The sequence below is a fragment of the Macrosteles quadrilineatus genome, unplaced genomic scaffold (genome assembly GCF_028750875.1).
Source record: "Macrosteles quadrilineatus isolate MER2022 unplaced genomic scaffold, UCM_ALF_1.0 Scaffold_1__1_contigs__length_201487025, whole genome shotgun sequence".
Taxonomy (NCBI): domain Eukaryota; kingdom Metazoa; phylum Arthropoda; class Insecta; order Hemiptera; family Cicadellidae; genus Macrosteles; species Macrosteles quadrilineatus.
This window is the reverse complement of record NW_026542594.1, coordinates 179,567,361-179,590,471: the sequence shown is the minus strand read 5'-3', so window position 1 is coordinate 179,590,471 and position 23,111 is coordinate 179,567,361. Positions and strand designations below refer to the sequence as shown.

At 33.8% G+C, this 23,111-nt stretch overlaps 2 protein-coding genes across 2 annotated transcripts in view; both read left to right on the top strand.

Annotated features, from left to right (window-relative positions):
• The window catches only part of LOC129002944 (uncharacterized), a 16,212-nt gene extending 6,945 nt beyond the window's left edge, over window positions 1–9,267 (top strand). The window contains exons 4-8 of the mRNA XM_054431083.1: window positions 849–1,050; window positions 5,264–5,400; window positions 5,549–6,946; window positions 8,600–8,842; window positions 9,241–9,267. Of these exons, the coding sequence (XP_054287058.1) occupies window positions 849–1,050; window positions 5,264–5,400; window positions 5,549–6,946; window positions 8,600–8,842; window positions 9,241–9,267 (2,007 nt within the window). The remainder of the gene's footprint in view (window positions 1–848; window positions 1,051–5,263; window positions 5,401–5,548; window positions 6,947–8,599; window positions 8,843–9,240) is intronic.
• On the top strand, window positions 9,225–23,111 carry LOC128983269 (uncharacterized). Its single transcript, XM_054402507.1, has 8 exons — window positions 9,225–10,817; window positions 12,243–12,366; window positions 13,341–13,617; window positions 14,346–14,538; window positions 16,352–16,534; window positions 17,438–17,593; window positions 19,390–19,488; window positions 21,871–23,111. Exons 1-8 carry the CDS (start codon window positions 9,293–9,295, stop codon window positions 22,077–22,079), a joined length of 2,766 nt encoding a protein of 921 aa, XP_054258482.1. The 5' UTR covers window positions 9,225–9,292; the 3' UTR covers window positions 22,080–23,111.

The window sequence follows — 23,111 nt, the reverse complement described above, 5'->3', positions numbered from 1 at the left end:
TAAAAACATGTCTTTAAAAATAAAGGCCTTGTAGCCCTATTACTGCCTGAAAAAAATATATTTCATCCATTTTCCGTATCAACTTTTTAAACTTCAAAAAAGAATACTTAGAATTATGACTTTTAAACCCGTATTGCGTAAAATGTTCTAGCAAACAACTTTTTAAAGAATTAAAGATTTTAACCGTCCCTAATTTCTATATTCTTAAATGTTTATTGCATGTGAAATCAAATTTTGAAAAACTCCACAGTGAAAATAATTGGCACAATTATAACACTAGGTTTCATACAGATTTTCAATATCCTTTACACAGATTGAATCTTGTGGAAAGGACACCTTCTTATATAGGTAAACGATTTTTTAACAATTTGCTTGGGTACTACAAATTAATAATAGGATTAGTAGGTATCTTTAAAATCTTATCTTTAAAAATCATCCTATCTTTAAAAAAATTGTTGATTTTTTGTTGGAAAAGAATTATTATAGTATAGATCAGTTTCTTGAAGACAAATCATTGTGAATTGTTTGTTTTGTTACTATGTATTTATTTTTACCAATAAGCTAGTTTATTTTAGTATGGTTTGACAATGTCGCCTGTTTTGTCTGGCTGTGCTAGAGCAATTAAAAAAATGTTATGTGACAGTAAAGATGACTTTGACATTGACCTTTAATTTTATAAAAAATGAACATTAATTGTATAGGCCTACTATAATTGTATACACATACTTGATATACAACAATAACCAGAAACTTGTAGGGACATTCTTTTAATCAGCTAAAATACTATCGTGTCCTTTATTTTATTTATAATTTTTGTAATTATTATCATTTGTAATTATTTTTTTCAGGCATGCCAAAACTGCCAAACATCCTTTCTAGAACAGAAAACTCTTTTGGAAGAAAAAATACTACAATTGGAAAATCAAATAGTGAATGACTCTTTTTTGCAAAACCAACAGTCAGAGATGATAAAAAAGCTAACACAGAAAAACGAGGACTATAAAAAAAGGGGAGTGAAACGTATTAAGAAAGAGCTATTGTCACCAACAGGCAAGTAGCATTTTCTTCCTAATCTGTGATACACCTGTTACACTTTGTATATTATTATTCAAAGAAATATGGTCAGTTTGAGTATTGAGGTCTTAAAACATTTATTCTACTTTTTGGCTCTAAAAGAATTTTATGAATAGCTATTAAATATATCAACAGAAATTTGGATATCAGTTAAACATTTGAATGGATAGTTTGAATGATTCTGGACATTTATTTTGTTATTGTGTTATTATTAGTGTATGCTTAACCCAAATATTTGTAGATATTTTAAGATTTTAGAAAAGTTTTGGATTTAACCCTTTGAGTGTTATTTGTCGATGCTTCGACACATAACACACCTTGTGTAGTGTTTTGTGTCGATGCATCGACTCACAAACACTGTTTACGGCGAAGCCTCTATGACTGAAAAAAATCGGATTAAACTGGATCGAGTTAGGTATCGTTTTATTTGTCAGATTCAGAGCTTTCTCCGGAGGTCTGTCTCTAAGCGCTTTTCATTTTAGTTCCGAAAATATTGTAGCAGACAGCTGACGTGCTTATTTGTAAACAGCTTGGTTAACCTCGTACCGATGACTGATGTGTTTTATTACGTTTATCATTGTTTTAGTGTTAAAAATCAAAAGTAGTGATATACGTGGTGCATTATAAGAAGATTTAAGTGATTTTGAAGGGCTGGTTGATGATCCTGAAGAAGTAGGTAGTGATATTGATGTAAATTATCAGCCAGATTCCTAGCTATGGTTAGGCTATGGATTCTTAGCTAAACGCTATGTACTGAAATCAGTTTTTTGCCCATAACTTATTTATTTGCAAATCTACTTCCTTATATTATTATATATTTGTAATCCTCATAAAATTTAGAACAAAATAGCCATTTTCAAATATTTATAGGCCTATAATTTATACAATTTCATTGAGCGCGAACTATTTTTTTTTTTTTGAAAATTTTCCAAAATATTTTTTTTTACCTTAAAAAATTTTTTGAAACAAATTTTCCTTATGTTTTATGTATAATATTGAAGCCCATGATTTTCCAAACAAAATGGTATATAGAACAGTATAATTAACATTGTTTTCAAGCTTCTCAGATCCGTTTTAATAAAACCTTGCAAATGAGCAAAAAATAGGCAGACATTAAGGCCAAAACAAGGGACACTCGGAGGGTTAAAATATAGTTAAAAGTTTATGTGTAAAAAATAGTAGTTTTACACTTTTATTGGTTATTCTATAATCTATATATTAATAGGCAAGCATGTTTCTTTAAAACCTTTTTTCTCAGCTCGTGTGCATCACAGGGAAAATGTGCGTATACTGTTAGAAAGATATTTTCCTGTAGATGTGCAAAATCCCTTTAACCCTTTCAGTGCTATGAAATGATATATCGTTGTTTTAAAAAAACCCTAAGGGATATAGAGAGGAAGGTTATTTTAAAAAAAAATAGCAAAACGGCCATTGGTGACCTGTATGTTCATAGGATACACTACCAACCACTTAGCTAAAAGATTCGCCCAATCCGATGATTTCGAGGTGTATGTCTAAACCAAGGATTATGAACACCTCACTATGCCACAGTGGTTGTAGTATATCGCTACAAACACACAGGTCACCAATTATTTGCCACACAGGACGGGATTCGAACCCGAGCAGACGAATGCCACTGGCCAAGTGACACACGCCCTAGCCTTCTCGGCTATCTGTGCTTGAAGACTGGGGAGTCAAAAACCTGTATTTAAGCTGTCGCCACCGATTGCGAACAGATGGCGCTGCAGATTGTTGTTCAATGCGTTACTAGGTAGCAGCACCAGTTAGTCACGGACTATTTAGATGCAATCTTTTAGTTTTAGTAGTAGTAAATGTGTTCCTGAGACTTTGCTGCAAAACATTAGTTTCCCTAAAATGGCTATATTACGATAACCTCGTCCAACTAAATCAGGGTTAAATTCAATATTACATTGTAAACTATATGTCTTTTGATTTTATGAGATTTCGGTTTCAAATAATGCTATCAGAACATAAAAATTTATAGGAAAACCAGGAAAATTACAACAAAAACTAAGTTTTATTTAATGTTTACTACAAATACCGGGATTTATCTTTCTTATATATTTTCTTATTGTGTCATTATTCAAAATTAGCCTAATTAATAAAATAGTGACAACATGACAGTTAAAATTCAACAACAGGTAATGGAATTAAAAGGCAAACAAAAAAGTCTTACAAAATATGAATTATTGGCCTAGCACTGAAAGGGTTAACAATTAAAATAGGCTAAACAATAAGCTCGAAAAATGGATTTGAAATTATAAAAAAATTAACATGGGCTTTATGGGTTGCTATGCTGGTGACGAAATAACAACGAAATATAAACAGAAAATCCAAACAAATGGAAGAAATTACAATCACATGTTTATTAGCTATATCAACTGTTATGACCCATCAACTTTGTCAGCAACAAAAAATAAGGTAGAAAATATAATTTAAGACACACATTCCGCGACTGGCTCACACAACTAAATGTTTTTTTAATAAAAAAAATGACACAGCATCTGGTCCATATAAATGGGATGCCTACTTCAGTATCCAATAGTCAATACGTGTACATTACATGGTTTTGGCCGAGTTTTCAACCACTAGTAATAATAATTTAAAAGGTAATTCCAAAGGTATAATTTGGAAATTTCTTATAGGGACTAGCACTTTGGCTATTCTTCTTTATAAACAAATCGAACTAATTAAATAACTTACGTCGTCAATCCATAAATTTCTGTGGAGTACGCATTTCAACCATCAGGTCATCCTCAGCTCCACTGTCACTAGGTTGAATCTGTTTCTATGTTGCTTTGTAGCAACAGCGTCGATGTATTAAATAAATAGTCCAAACACATTTTACATTTATGACACATACACGACGACACGTACGAAACATTTAGGTAACGAAATACTATGATATAACACCGTGCGCACGGCTGGACGGGCTCAGGTTTGCGGCTACACAACCTTTGATTTGCGGAGTGTAGCCGCAAACCTGAGCCCGTCCAGCCGTGCGCACGGTGTTATATCATAGTATTTCGTTACCTAAATGTTTCGTACGTGTCGTCGTGTATGTGTGATAAATGTAAAATGTGTTTGGACTATTTATTTAATACATCGACGCTGTTGCTACAAAGCAACATAGAAACAGATTCAACCTAGTGACAGTGGAGCTGAGGATTACCTGATGGTTGAAACGCGTACTCCACAGAAATTTATGGATTGATGACGTAAGTTATTTAATTATTTGATAACTCAATCCGTTGTGCTACAATATCGACATATGAACAAATCCAAAGACGAGCCAAAGAAAGAACTTTGTAAAAAACTTGTTTTTTCTATTTATTTTACTACTTTGTTTTCAAATTTAGTTCATTGTAGTTTGTAATTGTAAATTAAATAAACTTATTATTACAATAGAACCTCACTTACTCGACAGTCACCAGCTGACAGGGCGCCTACAAAAATAGGAAAATTTTTAAAGAATATTTAGTTTGAATTTAAATTCAACATTTAATGTTCAGCATGTCTTTGATGATTGTTTACTCAATATGTAAAAATACTCATGTTAGTAATAAATTTATTTGTAAAAAGTAGTCTTTTATGAATCTATTCATTGGTGTTCTGGATAACTCGACAAACTCTGAGTCCACAAATAGTCAAGTTAGTGAGGTTTTACTGTATCAGAATGTTCAACTGATCAGGACAGCGAGAAAACCGGGAACTGTCCCAAATTAGGAAGACCAGACGAAAGCCAATTTTCCCTCCACCGCGGGAAATTAAAGTTATGTTGCCGTGATCGCAACAGTTGTTCACGGGAACCTTTTCTAATGTTAAAAGTGTTTGCTTAGTAGGCTACATCACTAATTAAACCTAATTTTCAATAGTGTAGGTACTGTTATCAAACTGTATTGTGATTGTATTTTGAGTTGTGTTTTACTTATCCTGTTAATTTGTTGCTTGTTGTGTGGTGGAAAATATCGCACATGACTCACCTGGGTAGGTGTTTACGGTCCTCACATGAAATCCTGTGCGAGGCTTGCCGACAAAGGGAACTAATCATGCTTGTATCATAACAACTACTTCCCAGTGTTTTTTTTTAAATGTCCCTTTAAAAACTTACTTTCACTGTTAATTTTATGTTTAATTTTATTGTCTTAACTGTATGTTTTCCTTGCAGGTGACATGAACTTACCTCCCACACCATCAACCCCAGATCAAGACATGTACCAAAATAATGAATTCGAAGATGAGGAATCTTCAAAACTTAAACAGAATAGTCAAACAGCTAACTGTCCTCAGACAATGCTATGTTCGGTACAAGTATCCTCTGAAGACATTAATAGAGTTGACGATTGCAGTACAAGTTTTCAAAATATGCCGTCTACAATTGCTGTTGAAGAAAATATTGAGACTAAAGCAGTCGTACATGAACCTGCCCTAAATAAAAAACCCCATATATAAGAACTCTCCAAAAGAAAATGCATCAAATAGTATCGAAACTGGTGACATAAAAGTATCACCATCATCACCCATGAATCCAGTTGTTCTCAGAGTCAACACTAAAGAAGTGACAATGTCTGATGAAGACATTTCTGTTTTATCACCAAGACCTGTTGAGATTTTTGAAACCCAGAAGCAAGTCAGTAGGGTTAGCTCAAGAGGTGAAACTGTTGATAGTAAAACCAAATGCAGCGTGGAATTGGACCAAACGATTCTGTTTAATAAGCGAAAGAACTCTACAGAGGAAAAAGTATATGATAGCTCAGAGAAAACGGACTCCTATGGCATTAAAGCATTACAATCTTTTAAAAAACCAGTTTTGCCAGTCGATGAGGAAATGTGTGATGAAGACCATCCCATTTCATCACCAAGCCCTGTTAAGATGCCTGGGACCCAGAAGGCACATAGTATGGTGAGCCCTGAAATTGGTGCTTTAAATAATAAAACTAAATTGAGTGTAAAGTCAGACGAAATAGGTTTAGAGGAAAGCACACAAGCCAGTAGCAATGACCAAGTAATTAATAACAAGATTCAGTCTCCAGAATATTTAGAAATCATAGATATTCTTAGTGAGGTAACTCAAATTCCATCAATACTTAGTCCGATAAGGCCTCTTAAAGTAAAGTGTGATAAAAGACCGATAGAGTTGAACTTACAGACTGATTATCCAAAGCGACGCAAAACTTTATTTTCACCAACACACAGTAGCAACTTAAGTGAATTCCCAGTCTTATGTGATCTTAGAAAAGACCTTGTCGATTTAAGCCCTGAGCCTGTTGAAACTTTCATTGAGGTGAAACCAAAAAATAGTTGCGGAGAAGAGAATAAATCTCCTAAACCAAGTGTAATTAAAAAAGAGAGAAAGCCTGGTAGTGACAGCCACACTGCAAGTGAGATTGAGGCAACTCCTAAACCAAGTGTAATTATAAAAGAGAGAAAGCCTGGTAGTGACAGCCACACTGCAAGTGAGATTGAGGCAGCTCCTAAACCAAGTGTAATTAAAAAAGAGAGAAGGCCTGGTAGTGACAGCCACACTGCAAGTGAGATTGAGGCAGCTCCTAAACCAAGTGTAATTAGAAAAGAGAGAAAGCCTGGTCGTGACAGCCACACTGCAAGTGAGATTGAGGCAGCTCCTAAACCAAGTGTAATTAAAAAAGAGAGAAAGCCTAGTAGTGACAGCCACACTGCAAGTGAGATTGAAGCAGTCAAAAAAGAATGTTACGTCGTTTTAGAGGATATCAATCACATTTCAGAGAAAAATGAAAAAAGCCCATGTCTTAACCAAACCAGTCAAGGCTTGAAATTTGTTGACAAACAAATGTCCAAATTGACTCCTAACACTCCTGATACGATTACTGAAGTTAGTAAAAATGTTGATTTGCTCCTCTCATCTCCCAAAAATATAGTTAAGTCAAAGAAAGTCCCAAGAGAAGTTCAAGCTCTGCTTTCTCAAAATAGCCTTTTTACTTCCTTTCAATCATATGATACTGAAGCTAGATCACCTCAGCGGTCACCAACTTCACTAGCCCGTTATGAATTGCGTTTGTCCCCGAAAATGAAACCATGTTTACAATATTACGATGTAAGCTCTAGTAAAGCCAAAGCTAAATCTTGCACAATCAAAACTTCAGAATCTACCAAAAGAAGAAATTCAAAAACAACTAAATCACAAACGGTTTCAAAGTCAAAAACAACTAAAACAAAGGATTCACACAGTTCTACAAAGAAAACTATTCCGCACTCACCAACATATACTAATCATCTATTTTCTCCCAGATCACCCGAAGCAATGAAACATTATAACATGAGGTCCTTAACCTCACAGCAAGTGTGTGAACATTGCACTTCATCAACTTGTGTGGGAGCTGAAAATGTTGTAAGAAACCCAAACAAAAAGAGAAAGTCATCAGGTGTTAAAGAATCTCACAGACCTGAGCAATCTACAGCTTTAGTAGACATCACTTGTAAAATAAGACCCATTAAAAATAACATATCGGAAAACGAGATCAATGTGCGTAAAGAGGATGTTGAACTTCTGGCAACAAAATTAAAAATGTCTCCACAAAATAGAATGGAACTATTAAAACAACAAGAAAACTTGGTAAACAAGATTGAAATTAATACGAAGGAGAAACAGCCAGCAAAGTTAAGGTGCTATACACTTGAAAACAAGAAGAATGAAAATAGACTTGACGAACTTGAGTCCAATAGTATTACTGCTGGCTTACTCAAAATTTCTGAAACATCACTAACAGATGAGACTGAAGATCCTTTGTTTACAAAATCTGTTCAGTCTTTTGCAGAGGAACCCAACAAAGATATTAATTACAAGCCAGATATTATGATTAAAACATGTTTTAGGGAAGAACAACTAATCATGAAATCAGATGTGACAATCAAAAGTCTTTGCTATCAAAGCAACTGGCATGATTTGTACAAATCCAGGAAATATCAAAGAGACAGTAAAAAAAGATCAATCCTTTCTTTAAATATTCTTAAAATTAACAATACGTTAATAAGTTCACGTATGGATGTAAAAAGAATAAATAGAATAACAAATTCTCAAAAAAAGCATTTTCTCACTAAACAGATGGGAAAGGTTTGTAAAAAGCATAAAAAGGCAAGTAAAATATTAAAAAAAGGATCAAGCAATGTAATAAAATCATTGCAAATGGTAATTATGAATCCTTGTCCTAAGCTGCGTTTCAACAGCTCAATATCAACAATAAAGAAGGACCGAAATGATGCAAAAGTTATTGATCAGAAGCAACGTAAAATAACAGTAAAAGCAGTCCAAACTCCTGAAAAAGTATTACAGGAATATCAGAATAGTAATTCTTTAATAACTCCAGAAGCTATACAAAAAGTAAATCTGAACAAGTGTCCTGTGCAAAGTAATGTTAGGAAATTGAGAGCAAGTAACAATCAACCAAGTGATGCAAAAGCAATTGTTTATAAACAACATAACATAACAGCAGGAAAGGAAGTCCAATCTTCTGGAAAATTGTTACAGGAATTCAAGAATCCCAACACTCTACAGGCTTCAGAAAGATTACAAAGGGAAGATCTGAACTCTTGTCCTGTGCAAAGTTTGGCCAAGTCATTGTCAACAAGTAAGGACAAACCAAGTTCTGCTAAAGATATTGTTCATAAACAGCATAACATAGAAGCAGAAAAGGAAGTCAAACCCTCTGAAAAATTGTTACAGGAAATCAAGAAATCGAACTCTCTATCTACTCGAGAGGCAAAGTCTAGGGTAAGTCTGGACGTGTTTCCTGTACAAAGTGTAGACAAGTCTATTTCACCAAGTGATGCAAAAGCTATTGTCCTGAAACAACATGACATACCAGTAATAGTCCAGTCCCCTGGAAATGCCACTGTGAACAATTTGAACAGCAATTCTTTACAAAGGCTAGAACTATTACAAAGAATAAATCTAGACTTTAGTCCTGTGCCAAAATTCGGCAAGTCGGCGTCAGCAAGTAGGACGAATTTAAGTGATTTAAAATCAAAGGTTCATAAAAAACATGTTATAAATGCAGAAAAAGAAGTCTCATCTCCCAAAATAGTCTTAGAGAAAAATGGGAACCTTAATTCTTTACCTACTCCAGAACTATTGCAAAGGGTAAAGCTGAACCCTTGTTCTGTCCAAAGATTCACAAAGTCAACGCCAGCAAGTAGAAAGGAAGAAAGAGATGTAAGATCTATGGTTCATAAACAACATGTCATTATCGACAAAGAAGTCCAATCTCCCAGAAAAGCTGAAGATAACAATCTATACAGTTACTCTTTACCTACTCCAGAACTATTACCAAAGGTAAATCCAAACCCTATTCCTATGCAAAGATTCAAGAAGTCATCTTCAGCAAGTATACAAAGACTAATTGATGAAAACGCCATGGTTCATAAACAACCTGTCATTATAGACAAAGAAGTCCAAGCCCCCAGAAAAGCCAAACAGAACAATCTAAACAGTTATCCTTTATCTACTCCAGAACTATTACCAAGGGTAAATCCAAACCCTAGTCCTATGCAAAGATTCAAGAAGTCATCTTCAGCGAGTATGCAAAAACTAAGTGATGAAAAGGCTATGGTTCATAAACATGTCATAACCACAGAAAATGAAGTACAATCTCCCAGAAAAATCTTGAAGAAAAATGAGAACTGTAATTCTTTACCTACTCCAGAACTATTACAAAGGGTAAATCTAAAATCTATTCCTATGCAAAAATTCAGGAAGTCATCTTCAGTGAGTATACAAAAACTAAGTGATGAAAAAGCTATGGTTCATAAACATGTCATAACTACAGAAAAAGAAGTCCAATCTCCCAGAAAAATCTTAAAGAAAAATGAGAACTGTAATTCTTTACCCACTCCAGAACTATTACAAATGGTAAAACAAAACCCTTGTCCTGTGCAAGATTTTAACAAATCATTGCCAGCAAGTACAAAGAACCTAAGTGATGTAGAATTGACTAAAGAACCTCGCATTACAGAAGTAAAAGAAATCCAAAGTATTGACTCACAAATATTAAGGAATCGTGAATCGTTTCCAGCTGCTGAAGATGCTGATGAGTCTGATGAAGATTGCCTTTCGATATTTGTGGATGATAAATTATTGAGTCCGCCAGTAGAAACAGAGTATTCTAGCCACTCACTTGATGGGGAAATAATTCCTCAGAGAATAAATACTGAATTTAAAAAAGATAAAGCATTTGATGGTGTTGGAGGATCAAAATTGACAGATGATTCAAAAAGAGAAAGAACGACATCAACAGAAAGTGCTAAAACGGCAACAAGCTACATCCACTGGACACCAAATCTAGTTTATGATGCTGGGAATTGGGTGAAAGCAAATACTAGTATGACTTCAATAATGAGTGGTGCTGAAGCTTCCTTTAAAAGTGAATCCCCCGAAATCCAAAACTCGAGTTCTACAGTTTATTTGCCAAACTTCTACGCAGAACACAAAGATGCGATTGAAAATGATCAAGAAGCTACCAGTTTAGAAACAGTTACACAGAAAGATGATAAGGTAGATGACAGAAAAGTTTCAAATAATTACATATCTCAAATTACATTGGACAAGATAGTTCCAAAGGGAGATAAAGTAAAAGTAGAAGAAACTGTCTTACGAACAGTGGTAAACAAAAGTAACAATGAATGGGCTACTTACAAAGAAAGAAATCAAACAGAAGAAAGAAATATACAGGCTCAAATTCACGTACCAGGTAAGTAGTGTTTTAATATACTTTTTTAATAACTAGCCTAATGAAAAAGAATCGCCGTAAAATGTTCTTTGCCTTTTTGAACTAGATCTAGGTGATTAATCATGATTATTGTTCTGAGGAATTGATGTTTTAAGTATGAATCATAATAATACTTAATTGAACATTTAACATTTTTTATAAATGGGTAAACTAATTTCTACTTTCAATAAGATTTTTTATTTTTTTTAAATGAAAATAAGGATCCATACGAAAAAAAAAAAAAAAAAAACTTAAATAATGTGCAATAAGTTTAAATTTTGGTTGGCATCTGTCACAAGTTTGCTGGTAATTGTGAAGTAATCTGTTAACTTGAATCGAAAATGAAATGGTTCATTCATTCAAGTTTGGGTCGTTAAATAATTATTTAAAATATGTAGTTTTATACATTTAGTTTTTTTTTAGAAGCTTTAGCTTGTAATTATTTATCCCAACATTTTGTAGCATAACGTATAGTAACAAACTATGAAAAATAAGTAAGATAAGTAAACAAAATAGCCTCGCCGCAGCAAACCTGCAGACTAAGCGAATTCCCATTTACCTGGCTGGATTTCTACTAAAATATTCCCTAAAAATTGTCAGATTTATTTCCTATTTAATTAACATTAATTTTAGTGAGTACTTAGGTTTGCTGTTACAGGGAGGATTTTGAGATGGGTTTTTTATTGCAATGTTGATAGCTTGGTATTAAATAAACAAAATTTCCAAAATTTGGTTTAATTTATCCATAAACAAGCAAACTACAACAGTTAGTGGAGAATAAATATCCATAAGAATAACATGGGAATTTTAAATTAAACATTTTTTCAATTATCTCTGTTACCGTTAGGCATACAACAACGCTTGAATGTACACAATTATTTCTTTTTAAGCTCTACAAAATGATTTGGCAGAGAAATTATGAAATTATGTGTTTTTAGGGTCAAAAATGGGAAAAATCTATTTTTACCTCATAAAACCCCCCATACCCCTGTTAGCATAGTCCGATTATGCTGGTTCGCGAACTCGTTTGAATAAAAGTAAATTTACTTGTTTGTACCAAATTTCATCAAAATCTGATTATTTTTACTCAAGTTATCGTGCTAACTGACACATATATATTAATTTAGGTGTTCACGTAATAGGGCTGCTGATATATTACATTATAGTAGTAAATAAAAACTAAAAATATAATATTCAGGGTGCTCTTTTGTACTTTATTTACTACTATAATTTATATATATATTGGCTATATATATGAATTTTAACGGATGATGTTTTTGTAAATCGGTCCCGGGTCTAGGTCTTACCATGAGACCTGCAGTAATAGCTTATTCCCTGTATGGGAATTTTTCCAGGGTTAAATTTTGTTTTTAACTATTGAACTAATCGTTTGTTGTTTTTTTTTAGCTAACCAAACTGAAAAGGCAACGAAGATAATACAACCTTTGTTTACCACAGTGTTAAAGAGCATTGTAGACATTGTTAAAATCGCCAACGAACTAGAGTGCTTCAGTCTCCGTGTGATATTAAAGTAAGTATTGTAGAAAACTAGCGTCTAGACTGCCAGTGCAACTCCGAGGATCGAGGATCAGAGGCGCTGTGGCACCACCGCACCATGTCTACGCTTCCGAATCATACCGGCTCATCCATCAGCATAGCCTATCTAACTGTTCGGGGAAAATTGTTATCTCTATCACTATCAAAACGTATAATTTGTAGGTTAAATTAAAATTAAATATAATTAAACTGTCATAACCTAACCAAACTAACCAAACTTGCTGATAATGATAAACTCAAATGAAGGTTTACTAATTGAAAAAATAGCTCTGTTCTAAAAATAAAATTATAAATGTCTCAAATTCAATTTTATAATTTTTCAATTATTAAATTAAACTGTCATAACCTAACCAAACCAACCAAACTTGCTGATATGAAAAAATGTGTTGACAAAAAGTTAGTGCTACAAGCGGGATTCGAACTCGACACCTTCAGATTATTAGCCCGATGCGCTATCCACTACACCATCAAGGCTCATGACACAACTTTGTATCGTTGCGGTAATGGTTGACGTCACGCCATTGGCACGGAGCGGTGGTGGGGGGTTTTCCGATCTGATCCACGATCCTCGGAGTTGCACTGGCAGTTTAGATGCTTATTTGTAGAAATAGTAGCCTATCGTAAGAAATATTTGGGCTTGCACATTACAATATGCATACAGAGTTAAGCACAGGCCCAAGGCCCAGGAAAACAAAAGATTTAAAGTAGCTACAAACATCTTTAAAAATATATAAATAAGCAAACTAATTGGGCTGATATTTCAAGCATTTTGGGACATTTAAAACTAAATACAGTGCCAATGGTGTTATTTTCGTGATATAAATCATTCTTGATCTCTCTCAAACCCTGTGTATAATATGTTTTGATATTGGTTTCTATTCCTATTAGCTTAGATATGTGTAAAAATTAACTAATTTTTTTTTCTTATTGCAATAAACATTGTTACAGAGCTGTGTTGGTGTTGTTACATAAATTTTCATCGGAACATACTGAAGAGAATCCAACAGCGGCTTGGATGCACAAAGCTGTGTACAATGTCACTTTACCAAATAAAAGAAGTCCATTTGTACACCCAAAAATTCAAGCTCTTCTTCTTCTCTTGCACATGATCATTGATAAATTTACCAATGAAAAAAACGCTGAAGAGAAGAGGAAATTTGTGGAAGAGGGACTTTATTTCATGGAATTGGCATTTCTTGATACAATCCTGGAATTCAGACAATCGGTAATAGTTTGTTACTAATTTTTTTAGTGTTTTTCATTGTTGGTGGCATGTAAACAAGGTTTTTTAATGAACAAATCCAGTCGTGTTTTAAAGTAATTGTTATCTTAATGTTTGACAGGTATTATCAGTAATCCCTATGGCTTGAAATTTTACAGAAGGAGAACTGCTCTGTTTGCAAGAAAAACTCAGTTTGTTGTACATTTTTAGTAGCCTACACATAACAACATCAACATCCTTTTCTAAACTTACTCATATAATTTATCATCACTGTTATTGTCACGATCATGAGAAATAAAAAAGAGAACATGATCACCTTGCACGAAGGAGTGTGAGAGTAGTGTAATTTTTAGTTGGTCTAAGTTTTCCCAAAAGCTCGCAAGCTTTGAGCTTTTTCCAGTCAAGCATTTCATAGTAACGTAATTGCATGATTTGGCAAATTTAGTATTTCATACACCATTAATAAAAAAAAACTTTTTCTTCCCTGTTGCAGCAAACCTAAGTACTCTTTAACCATTATATCATTTAAATAGGTAATACATCTTATATGTTTTAGAAGATCTTAGATGTTTTAGTGGAAATCCAACCAGACAAATGGAATTCGCTCTTAGTTTGCAGATTTGTTGCAATTGGGGTGGTTTTAAACGAAGAATTGTTAAGGAAGTGTATTCTATGAAGAATTTTTAACTTTACAATCTGCGTTTACAACCAATTTTTTTAATGTTTTACAGAAAGCAATATTCTGGCTAACCATTGGTATGATCTACACTATACTGGCTCGACACTACGGTTTCTTAGCGAGGGTGCGAAAGTTGATGTACGACATGTTCTACTGCTTCACCCGACGCTCTCTAGTTGTAGCTCATGCAATGTTGCTATTATGGCCTTCTGTGTTACCCCCAAAACCCATTGAGTTCTATTCTGGTAAGTTATTGTTTTACAGATCTAACCTAGAACATCTGTCCTTATGTACAACTAGCAGTTACCTGGCGTGCGTTGCTGCACTAACTATTATTTTAAACTAGATATAGATATCAATAAACTAGAACATAAGAAATTTTATGTTCATCACTTGTAGACATTGTTTTACAAAGACATGGATCGTAAAACGTTGAGGAATAATTCACAACATTTTGGGAAAAAATTAAAAACAAACTAAGACCCGTTTATTCACAGCAAATATTTCAATCCTGATCTGTTAATTTTTTATGTTCATTATTCCATTACATTTAAATTTAAAATCCATTGTAATGGAGTGAATAAAAAATAATCAAATTGCAGTATCACCTCCAACATTTCCTATAATCAAAGTAACATCATCAATGTTTTCTATGATTAGAGTAACACCAGTCAAGAGCTGGCCTTAGGCATGCTAAAAATATTGTAGTAGCACGGCCCCCCAATTCTCAAGGGGTCTCTGCTTTTGAAAAAAAATCCATTAATTGCCAACCATTGCCGCAATAGTAAAAATTATTGCAGTTTCACAACCTCAGGAGATGATTAAGGTTGATACCGTTTGTCAGAAATCCACTGATCTTGTTGCAATCATGAGGTGCTCACTGTGGCTTTATGACTACACAACAGTTTGAAATTGAATCATAAATCAGAACGGATTTAAAATAAAGTAAATAAAAGTGTGGAATTTTTTAAAGTATGTTGAAAATCATTAATTTAATTTGAGACTTTATAAAGTTTTTACTTAAGTAAAAATAGTTTATTTAAAATTTCTGTAAGCTACTTTTACACTCTAGGCCTACCCGTGGCATGAGAATTTCACCAATGCTGTTATGTAAATAAATATAATTCTTAACAGTTTAACAGTAAACAGTAAAAAAATACTTATTTTCAGTGTTTATAAATTTTGAATTGAGTTGTAAAAAAAGAGGCTATTGTTCCATTTGAGAGGTGCTGAACCTTTTCCCAATTCTTAAAGATTCTAGTTTTTTTAGTTATTTTATTTTATTATTTTTCTTTTTTTAATGAATTTTATCTTTATTTATCTTTTAATACAGTTTTTAATCTTGGTTTACAGTTACTTTTGGCTAAATGATTGTATGATATACTTTGAACCTTTTTGCCAAATGCATTGATATTTGACTCTAAAAATCTCAAAGGTTGAATCTCAGTCAATCCTAGAAGTTTTCACATCGATCACGTAAAGATAGTGTTAAACGACTTAAGTAGAAATTTAAGGTAGCCTAAGACTATTTACGCGAGTTGCGTACACTACTTTACCTACGACAGTGTTTTAATTATTAACAATCACTACTCATAACTTTCAAGGGAGGTTATGTTTTTGTTTATAACATCTCGTTGCTACTGATAGTGATGCAACGAATCATTGTACAAACACTACTTGCACCACTCATTAACAATTAAATTGGTTGGAACAGCTGATGAGTTGAAGTTTGAAGCACCATTTTACATCTTTTCTCTCAATCCTCTAACCTCTAGTCCGTTACCCGTGTTGTTATGTAAAAACCAATGCTGTTAAGTAAGTGAACAATGCCGTTAAGTGAATCTTTTCAATTATAAGAACTGAACTGAAACGGCCAGTTTAATAAACGTTTGTAGAACAGTAAAATAGTGATGAATTGATGATACTGTTTTACCATCCCCAATAAATTGTTTCCCATCAGTCTTGCTTTTATTTCCTTACAAACAATTTACTCTTTTGACTAACTTGGTCAAACTATGATATAATACATCGTTAACAGTCTCACTGGTTTTGTTCCAGATGATCCATTGAGGCTTTGTATAATCCGGCAGTTAACTTGTCCGCCAAAATTTAACCAGGTGGGACCAAATGTTCATATTCGAAATTTGCAACGTTTCATGATGACTAAGTACAGATACAAGGAAGACACTGTAGACCCAGAAAAGCTGTTCAATTTGTGCATGGAACATCTTGAACAACAAGGTAAATGATTAATCTTTTATTTACCGTAAAGTATAAATGTTCCTTTTTCAGGAGACACATTTCACTGTGGATCTGTGTGAGTCTATTGTTTGGACGATTTGGGAGCGGACCCCATAAGATTGATTTTTCCATACTGTCAAAAGGTGTTACGTGTAAAAAAGTAGTAGATTAAAATAATAATATACAAACAGCAATGACCACTATACGAACAGATGTGATTTGTTTGTGCCTAATGGCCTTCCTTACTTTCTAAAGCTAGAGCCAGACAAATTCAAACAACAGGGTGACTATTGCATCGAAACTGGTTAAATTACTTGAACTTATCTATTTTTATTAGTTTCTCAAATTTATAATACAGGATTCTTTGTGAGGATGGAATGGGAAAGAGTCTAAACTGGCACAAGAAACAGAAACTTTTGAAAGAACAAAACAATCTTTTCAAATCACACTTTCCCTTAACTGAATATTCTTCCAAGTAATAGGGAAATATTCCACTATTTTGTTTGTATTATTAGTATATTACTCAAGACTATCTGTAAGATGTGTATATTTGAAAGATATTAACTCTCAAGTTCTAAGTTTGTAGCATATTGATTGCTTTATATATTTTTAAGCTATTTTATTATTTAGATTTATCAATTTAGTATAAGACTTTGTGACAAATGACCTTTCAAGATAATTTATGTAATATAATGTCAAATAAATAAATAATAATAAAAATGAATTCCATTTTGAAAAGAATGTGGCAAAACCTATTGCTTAGGACATATTCAACAGTTGCATACCTATCTGGAAGATTTGTTGCATCAAAAGCTAACTCAAAGTCACCTTTAACTAACAGCTTTACTAGTAGACAACTTGTAAACTCATGTAGGTACTGTATGTCAATCAATGCTGTTTCAGGTGTGTACAAAGCTGCTGTGTTGATGATCAAGCGCCAGCCACCGGAATGGTTCTTGGGCCGGCCTTATAAGGAGCTGTTGGACAAAGTCAGGAGCTGGTGGAAGGGAGGAGAAGAGTGCAGTGACGTCGAAGCAGTTAATGCTGTCAATATACTCTGTGAGTCCATTAAAACTGTATTTTACAGTAGGAGTAGAGGGGGTATCGCCACTGTTTTTTATTTTATTTACACCAGAGTCCCTCTAATCGGAATGTATGGCCGCTCATGGTTCCAAGTCAAAACCGATTTTCACGAAAATGCCGCTCGCCGCTCAGGTGAGTCATGCTTCAGTTTGGCTTAAAATTACAGGGAAACAGCAGCAAACATGCGATACGGAAGTTTTAAAACACTTCAGTCACCAGAAAAGTATGGGACCAAGTTAGGTTTAAGGTTTTTCTTTAAGGTTGTCAGATAGCAACAATAGTTGCAATACGTCTTGCAGGTAAGTATAGTTTACCATTTTCGACTAAACTGACTCATAAAACTGGGGAATTTTAATGAGGGTTATAAATGTGCCGCTTGTATCGTAGCCACCACTGCCACTTACGTGCCGCTCAGGTTACCGCTCGTATCGTACCCGAGGGCCTTATCCAAACGATCAATTGGGGAAGAAAGATAGCCGCCTCCTGTTGAATTCGGGCAACCTAGGCTCGTTTGAGCAGACCGAATGGTCCCCGGAATAAGTGTGCGATTGTCCTCACGAGTTCAGAAAGCGAATACAGGACAAAGTGCACTCGGAACAGCCCCAGTATGGTGTCTATGGGGCGACCCAGGCACAACATCGTGCGTTGCAACGAGACCCCGAGAATGGGGAACAAAGCTAAACTTATGTGATCTAAAATAGCGGACTGGGAAACTATAAATTTAATGTAAGTTTTATACCGATAAATATTCTGTGAATTTTACATTTGTTTCAGATAATATAGACAAACATCTAGTAATTTCAATTTTTTTCAAAAAGTATATTTGCGTCAACATTTCATTAATTTTGAATGCGATCGGGAAATTTGGAATAATTGCCAATAGCTTGTGGCAGAATTCATTAACGACGTTCTGTTAGTTCTCTTTTGAGGTAGGTAAATAAGAAGAACACGATTGTGGATGTGATCATGGGTGTTTCTACAATCACAGTAGATAAGCACGCACATTTTTGCTATCCTCCACTCCATTTACAGTCATACATAATAATAAATATTGTGTTTGTTTCTGGCCAATCTAAACATGGTAATTCAAGAAGGGTCCAGTCTTAATTAGTTTGAAGTTGTTGGAGTTAATGTGTATTTACACAGCCTAGACCTAAACCAGCAGCTGTGACATGGAAAATAAGGAAAAAATATGGTAAACCGGTTACAAATTTTAGGCTTTAAGTGCGTCTTCCATTAAAGACACTAATTCTTTAAATTTTAATATCATGGCCATAAATAAAATACTGCTACTATACAACTCTTAAGTATAAGCTTTGACTTCAATCAATCAATTTTCTTTATTGAGATTTCTTTAAGAAATACAATAGTGTCATACACATAGATTGTAATTTGAATTTTTAGCTTGCTTAACAAGGAGACTTCAATGGTATAAGATAAAGCAGTATTTGTATTCTCATAGGTTTCTTTTCACACTGTGACTGAGACAAAAAAAAGCGGAAGTGTGGAATTTCAAGGAATATACAAAATGCAGATGCACACAAGCACATTGTTCACATTGTTTTTGGTCGCTGAGAAGGCTAAGCATTGCCTAGGGGTGGAAGGCTAGTATTGTAAGTCAGTAAAGAAGACGTCACTAATGCAAGATTTGAACTAGCTCGCTTGGCCATGATGGGAGCAATGGAGACCTTTACTTTACAGAAGATACTTCTTTAATCCACCCCAGCAGCTGGTGACAGAGTATATTTATCTTATAACATGTTTGTTTTTAGGTACGGCGTTAAGACCACAAGACATTTTATGTCCTAAGGTTCAAACTGAATTGAGAAGAACCCTCAGTCTCCTGGAAGATATCTTGCTTGATGAATGGAGTAAGTAGAGAAATACAGTATAGTCAACAAACAATACAGTAGAGTTAATCAAAACTGTACGAGACCCAGCACTAGAACACACTTCCCATTACTTATGATATTTGGAACTTTCTGAATGACTTTTTTGGTAAATAAAAAAACTATTTAAAATTCCCAAGTTACTCTAATGGAGAAAAATAAAACAATTGGAGTTTGCTTGTTTATGGAAATACTTTGATCAAATTTGGCAAATTATTTTTTTTCTCTCCATACTAAATGTTTTCATTTCAAACACATTTTCTCTTCCTTTTAGCAGCAAACCCAAGCACTCTGTAAATCGATATAGGCTAATATAAATCTTACTAATATTATAAATCTGAAAGTTTGTGTGTTGCTCAATCACGCATAAACTACTGGACGGATTGGGCTGAAATTTGGCATGATGATAGCTCACATTCCCAATTAACATTTAGGCATATTCCTTATCTCAAAAATCCTTTCGGGCTCCGCCCCAGTGGGTCTGTAGTTCCCCATGTTAGCCTTATGAGTATTCATATTTAAAGGGAATTTAAGAATTTAGTCAGCGGTTTCAACTAAAAAAGTTGGTTCTATAATATGCAATGCAATAGCATTAAAAAGTTATAAGGTTTTCCAACAGGGTGCAGCACTATTATTATTTTGTTTGTGCATATATGACAACAGCTAATTTGAACTAAGCAGCAACAAAAAGCTGTGATACACAATTAGAACTGTCAAAGTAGGATTGTTTACAGTTAGGTTTGAGTTTTTAATTTAATGAATAATTTGTGATATTGTGCGAATGTTTGATAATTTATTTTTTTATTGTTTAGGTGCAATGGTAGAACATTATGGCAATGGTAGATGTGTTATACTATATCATACCGTAAATTTATGAACCAAATTTTATCAAACTGTGTCCTCCCCCCATTGCAAACTTGAGTATAACTGCAATAAGCATTTTATACTTATATGCCAACCCCGTACGAAGGACGGGTGCTCTGCTAGTAAGAAATAAATATGACTTGTTTAGAGAAATTTAAAATTTGTTCAGGGAAAGGCTCTAGGCCAGGATTTGGAATTTGTCTGATTGGATTTTAAGTAAAATATTTCTCTAAACAATAGAAAAAAAAGGATAGCTACAAGTTATCTTAAAGAAGTGTAGGTAGGCTGAATAAAACGGGAGCGTTTCATAATGTCCAAATTTCACAAAGCCCAATGTTAAAATATCAAATAAACAGAGCGTTTCACAAGGTCCAAATTTCACAAGGTCCAACGGTACAGTCTGGGCCAGAAGTCTCTACAGTGGTTGTCACGGTCAGATAGCAGGCACCGTCCGCCGACGCTCAACTACTGATTATACGTGCATTTTAATGATTGAATTCGGACTATGAGAATGGTGGTTTATGAAGAGTTGCATGGGGTAAAAATTGGGTTTTCCCATTTTTGACCCTGAAAAATCAAAGAATTTTGCAATTTCTTTCTAAACCATTTTGTAGAGTAAAAAAAAAAATAGTATATTGAAGCGTTGTTATGCGCCAAATAGTTACAGAGAAAATTACGAATTATTGTAAATTTAAAATTACCATGTTATTCTTATGGAGAATAAAAAAAAACTGTTGTGGTTTGCTTGCTTATGAATATACTTTGATGAAATTTGGAAATGCTTGCATTTTATACTAAACTATTACCATAAAAAAAATACCCTCCCTGTTGCAGCAAACCTAAGTACGGTACTTGTTGTTAAACTAATGCTATTTTAATAGGGAATAAATGTGATCATTTTAAGGAGATATTCTAGTATAAATCAAATAAGGGAAAAGGAAATTCGATTAGTCTGCAGGTTTGCTGTAGAGGGGGTAAATACCACTATTTTACACTCTTTAAACGTATCTCCGGACCCACAATGATGTTTTGTGACGCGCGGTAACGAACAACACAATAGTAGTGCCTACTCACCGAACCACGGCAAGCTCTGCAGCGACTTCTGGCCGAGACTGTACCGTTGGACCTTGTGAAACGCTCTGTTTATTTGATATTTTAACATTGGACTTTGTGAAATTTGGACATTGTGAAACGGTGATTATTTGAATGTCATAGTTTTGAACCTTATGAAATTTGGACCTTGTGAAACGCTCTGTTTATTAATATTTTAACCATTGGACCTTGTGAAACGCTCTGTTTATTAATATTTTAACCATTGGACTTTGTGAAATTTGGACCTTATGAACCTCACCCAATAAAACATAGAGAAGAGACACTGTAAACACAATATTTCGTCAAGTATAAAGAAAGTAATCCATTCGGACAAATTGAAATTCTCTTAGTCTACAGGTTTTCTGTGGAGAGGAATTTTTTTGTTCTAATAATAGATTTAATTTCCAGCGCCAATTTGGATGCAAGAGGTGATTGTAAAGAACATCTGTCTCCTAACTAGACTCAACCATGTGGAGTGTTTGAAAACTATCGTAAAGTGGAAACCGTCAGAGGTCTCTGAAGACGTGGTGGATCATATTCATCATGATGTGATCAACAAACAGACCAAAGAATGGTGGACTTCAGCAGTTGGTTCTTCGTTTCTCAGGCCTTCGTAAAACCTCTAGTCGTTCATAGGATCCTCAAACGTGATAGAACTGTACAGTTAGTGCAATAATTGTTTTTATGTTAATGTTTTTTTATTTCCAGAAAATATGTAAAGTTTGTTTTTATTACTGATGTATAATTTTAAGTATTATTTTATTGAAATTTTTAGGAAACACACCGTAAGAGTTTTATTTGTTTTTTAATGTGGATGAAAACTACATATTTTTCAAATATCTAAAATCTTAGAAGGTAGTTGAAGTCAAGCCTTTTTTGTTATTGGAGAAATTAAAATGATACTATTTAAATGGGGGTTGACTTAATAGTTTGTAATTTGGTATTTTTTACCGCACAAATTGTAAAAATGATACATAAACCAATAGTTTAGGAGTGATGGCAGTATTTTCTTTATATAAGCCTAAATAGTATAATAATTACCCACCGTTGTAAACATCTAGTTCATAAACCCTGTTAAATACTGATTAGTTGGCTTAATGAAGCTTCAATGGTACATTTGGTGCTGATGATTTTTGTTATTCTGTCAAAAATAACTTGATCTTCATCCAACAAAACTTTATAGTATTATACGGTATCGAATATCGACACCAGTCATTGGTATCGACAAAAAAATTAACTGTACAAAAATACCGCTATCACAAAATAAGTGTTAATTTTTTCCTCTATCAAAATTGTGTGATAAGTGGGTGAAATTTGGATAGCTTACCTGGAAAAATTTTTAAATGCACAGTAAAATGTCACCACGGTTCTTCATCAATCTATCCCTGAAAAGTCCTATATTTAGGATTAAGTATCATTGTTATGTTATGTAGACTTTAATTTGGTTTCTATTGGCTTAAGACAAAAAATTTCTCTCGTAAGTAAGTAAACTTTATTTAAAAATTAGTCTGTTCAAACAAACAAGGATAAGTTTTGCGTTGTTTTCAAAATTACATGAAAGCTTAAAAAATACGCCAAATTACACTTAGGCCTATAGACTTACAAATATATTTACACTTGTACTGTTTACTCACAAGACGATAAATAAA

Coding starts and splice junctions, on each gene's coding strand:
- LOC128983269 (XM_054402507.1), top strand. CDS start 9,293: ATGGTTCATAAACAACATGTCATTATCGACAAAGAAGTCCAATCTCCC. Junction 10,818..12,242: donor GGCTCAAATTCACGTACCAG/GTAAGTAGTGTT, acceptor GTTTTTTTTTAG/CTAACCAAACTGAAAAGGCA. Junction 13,618..14,345: donor TCCTGGAATTCAGACAATCG/GTAATAGTTTGT, acceptor AATGTTTTACAG/AAAGCAATATTCTGGCTAAC.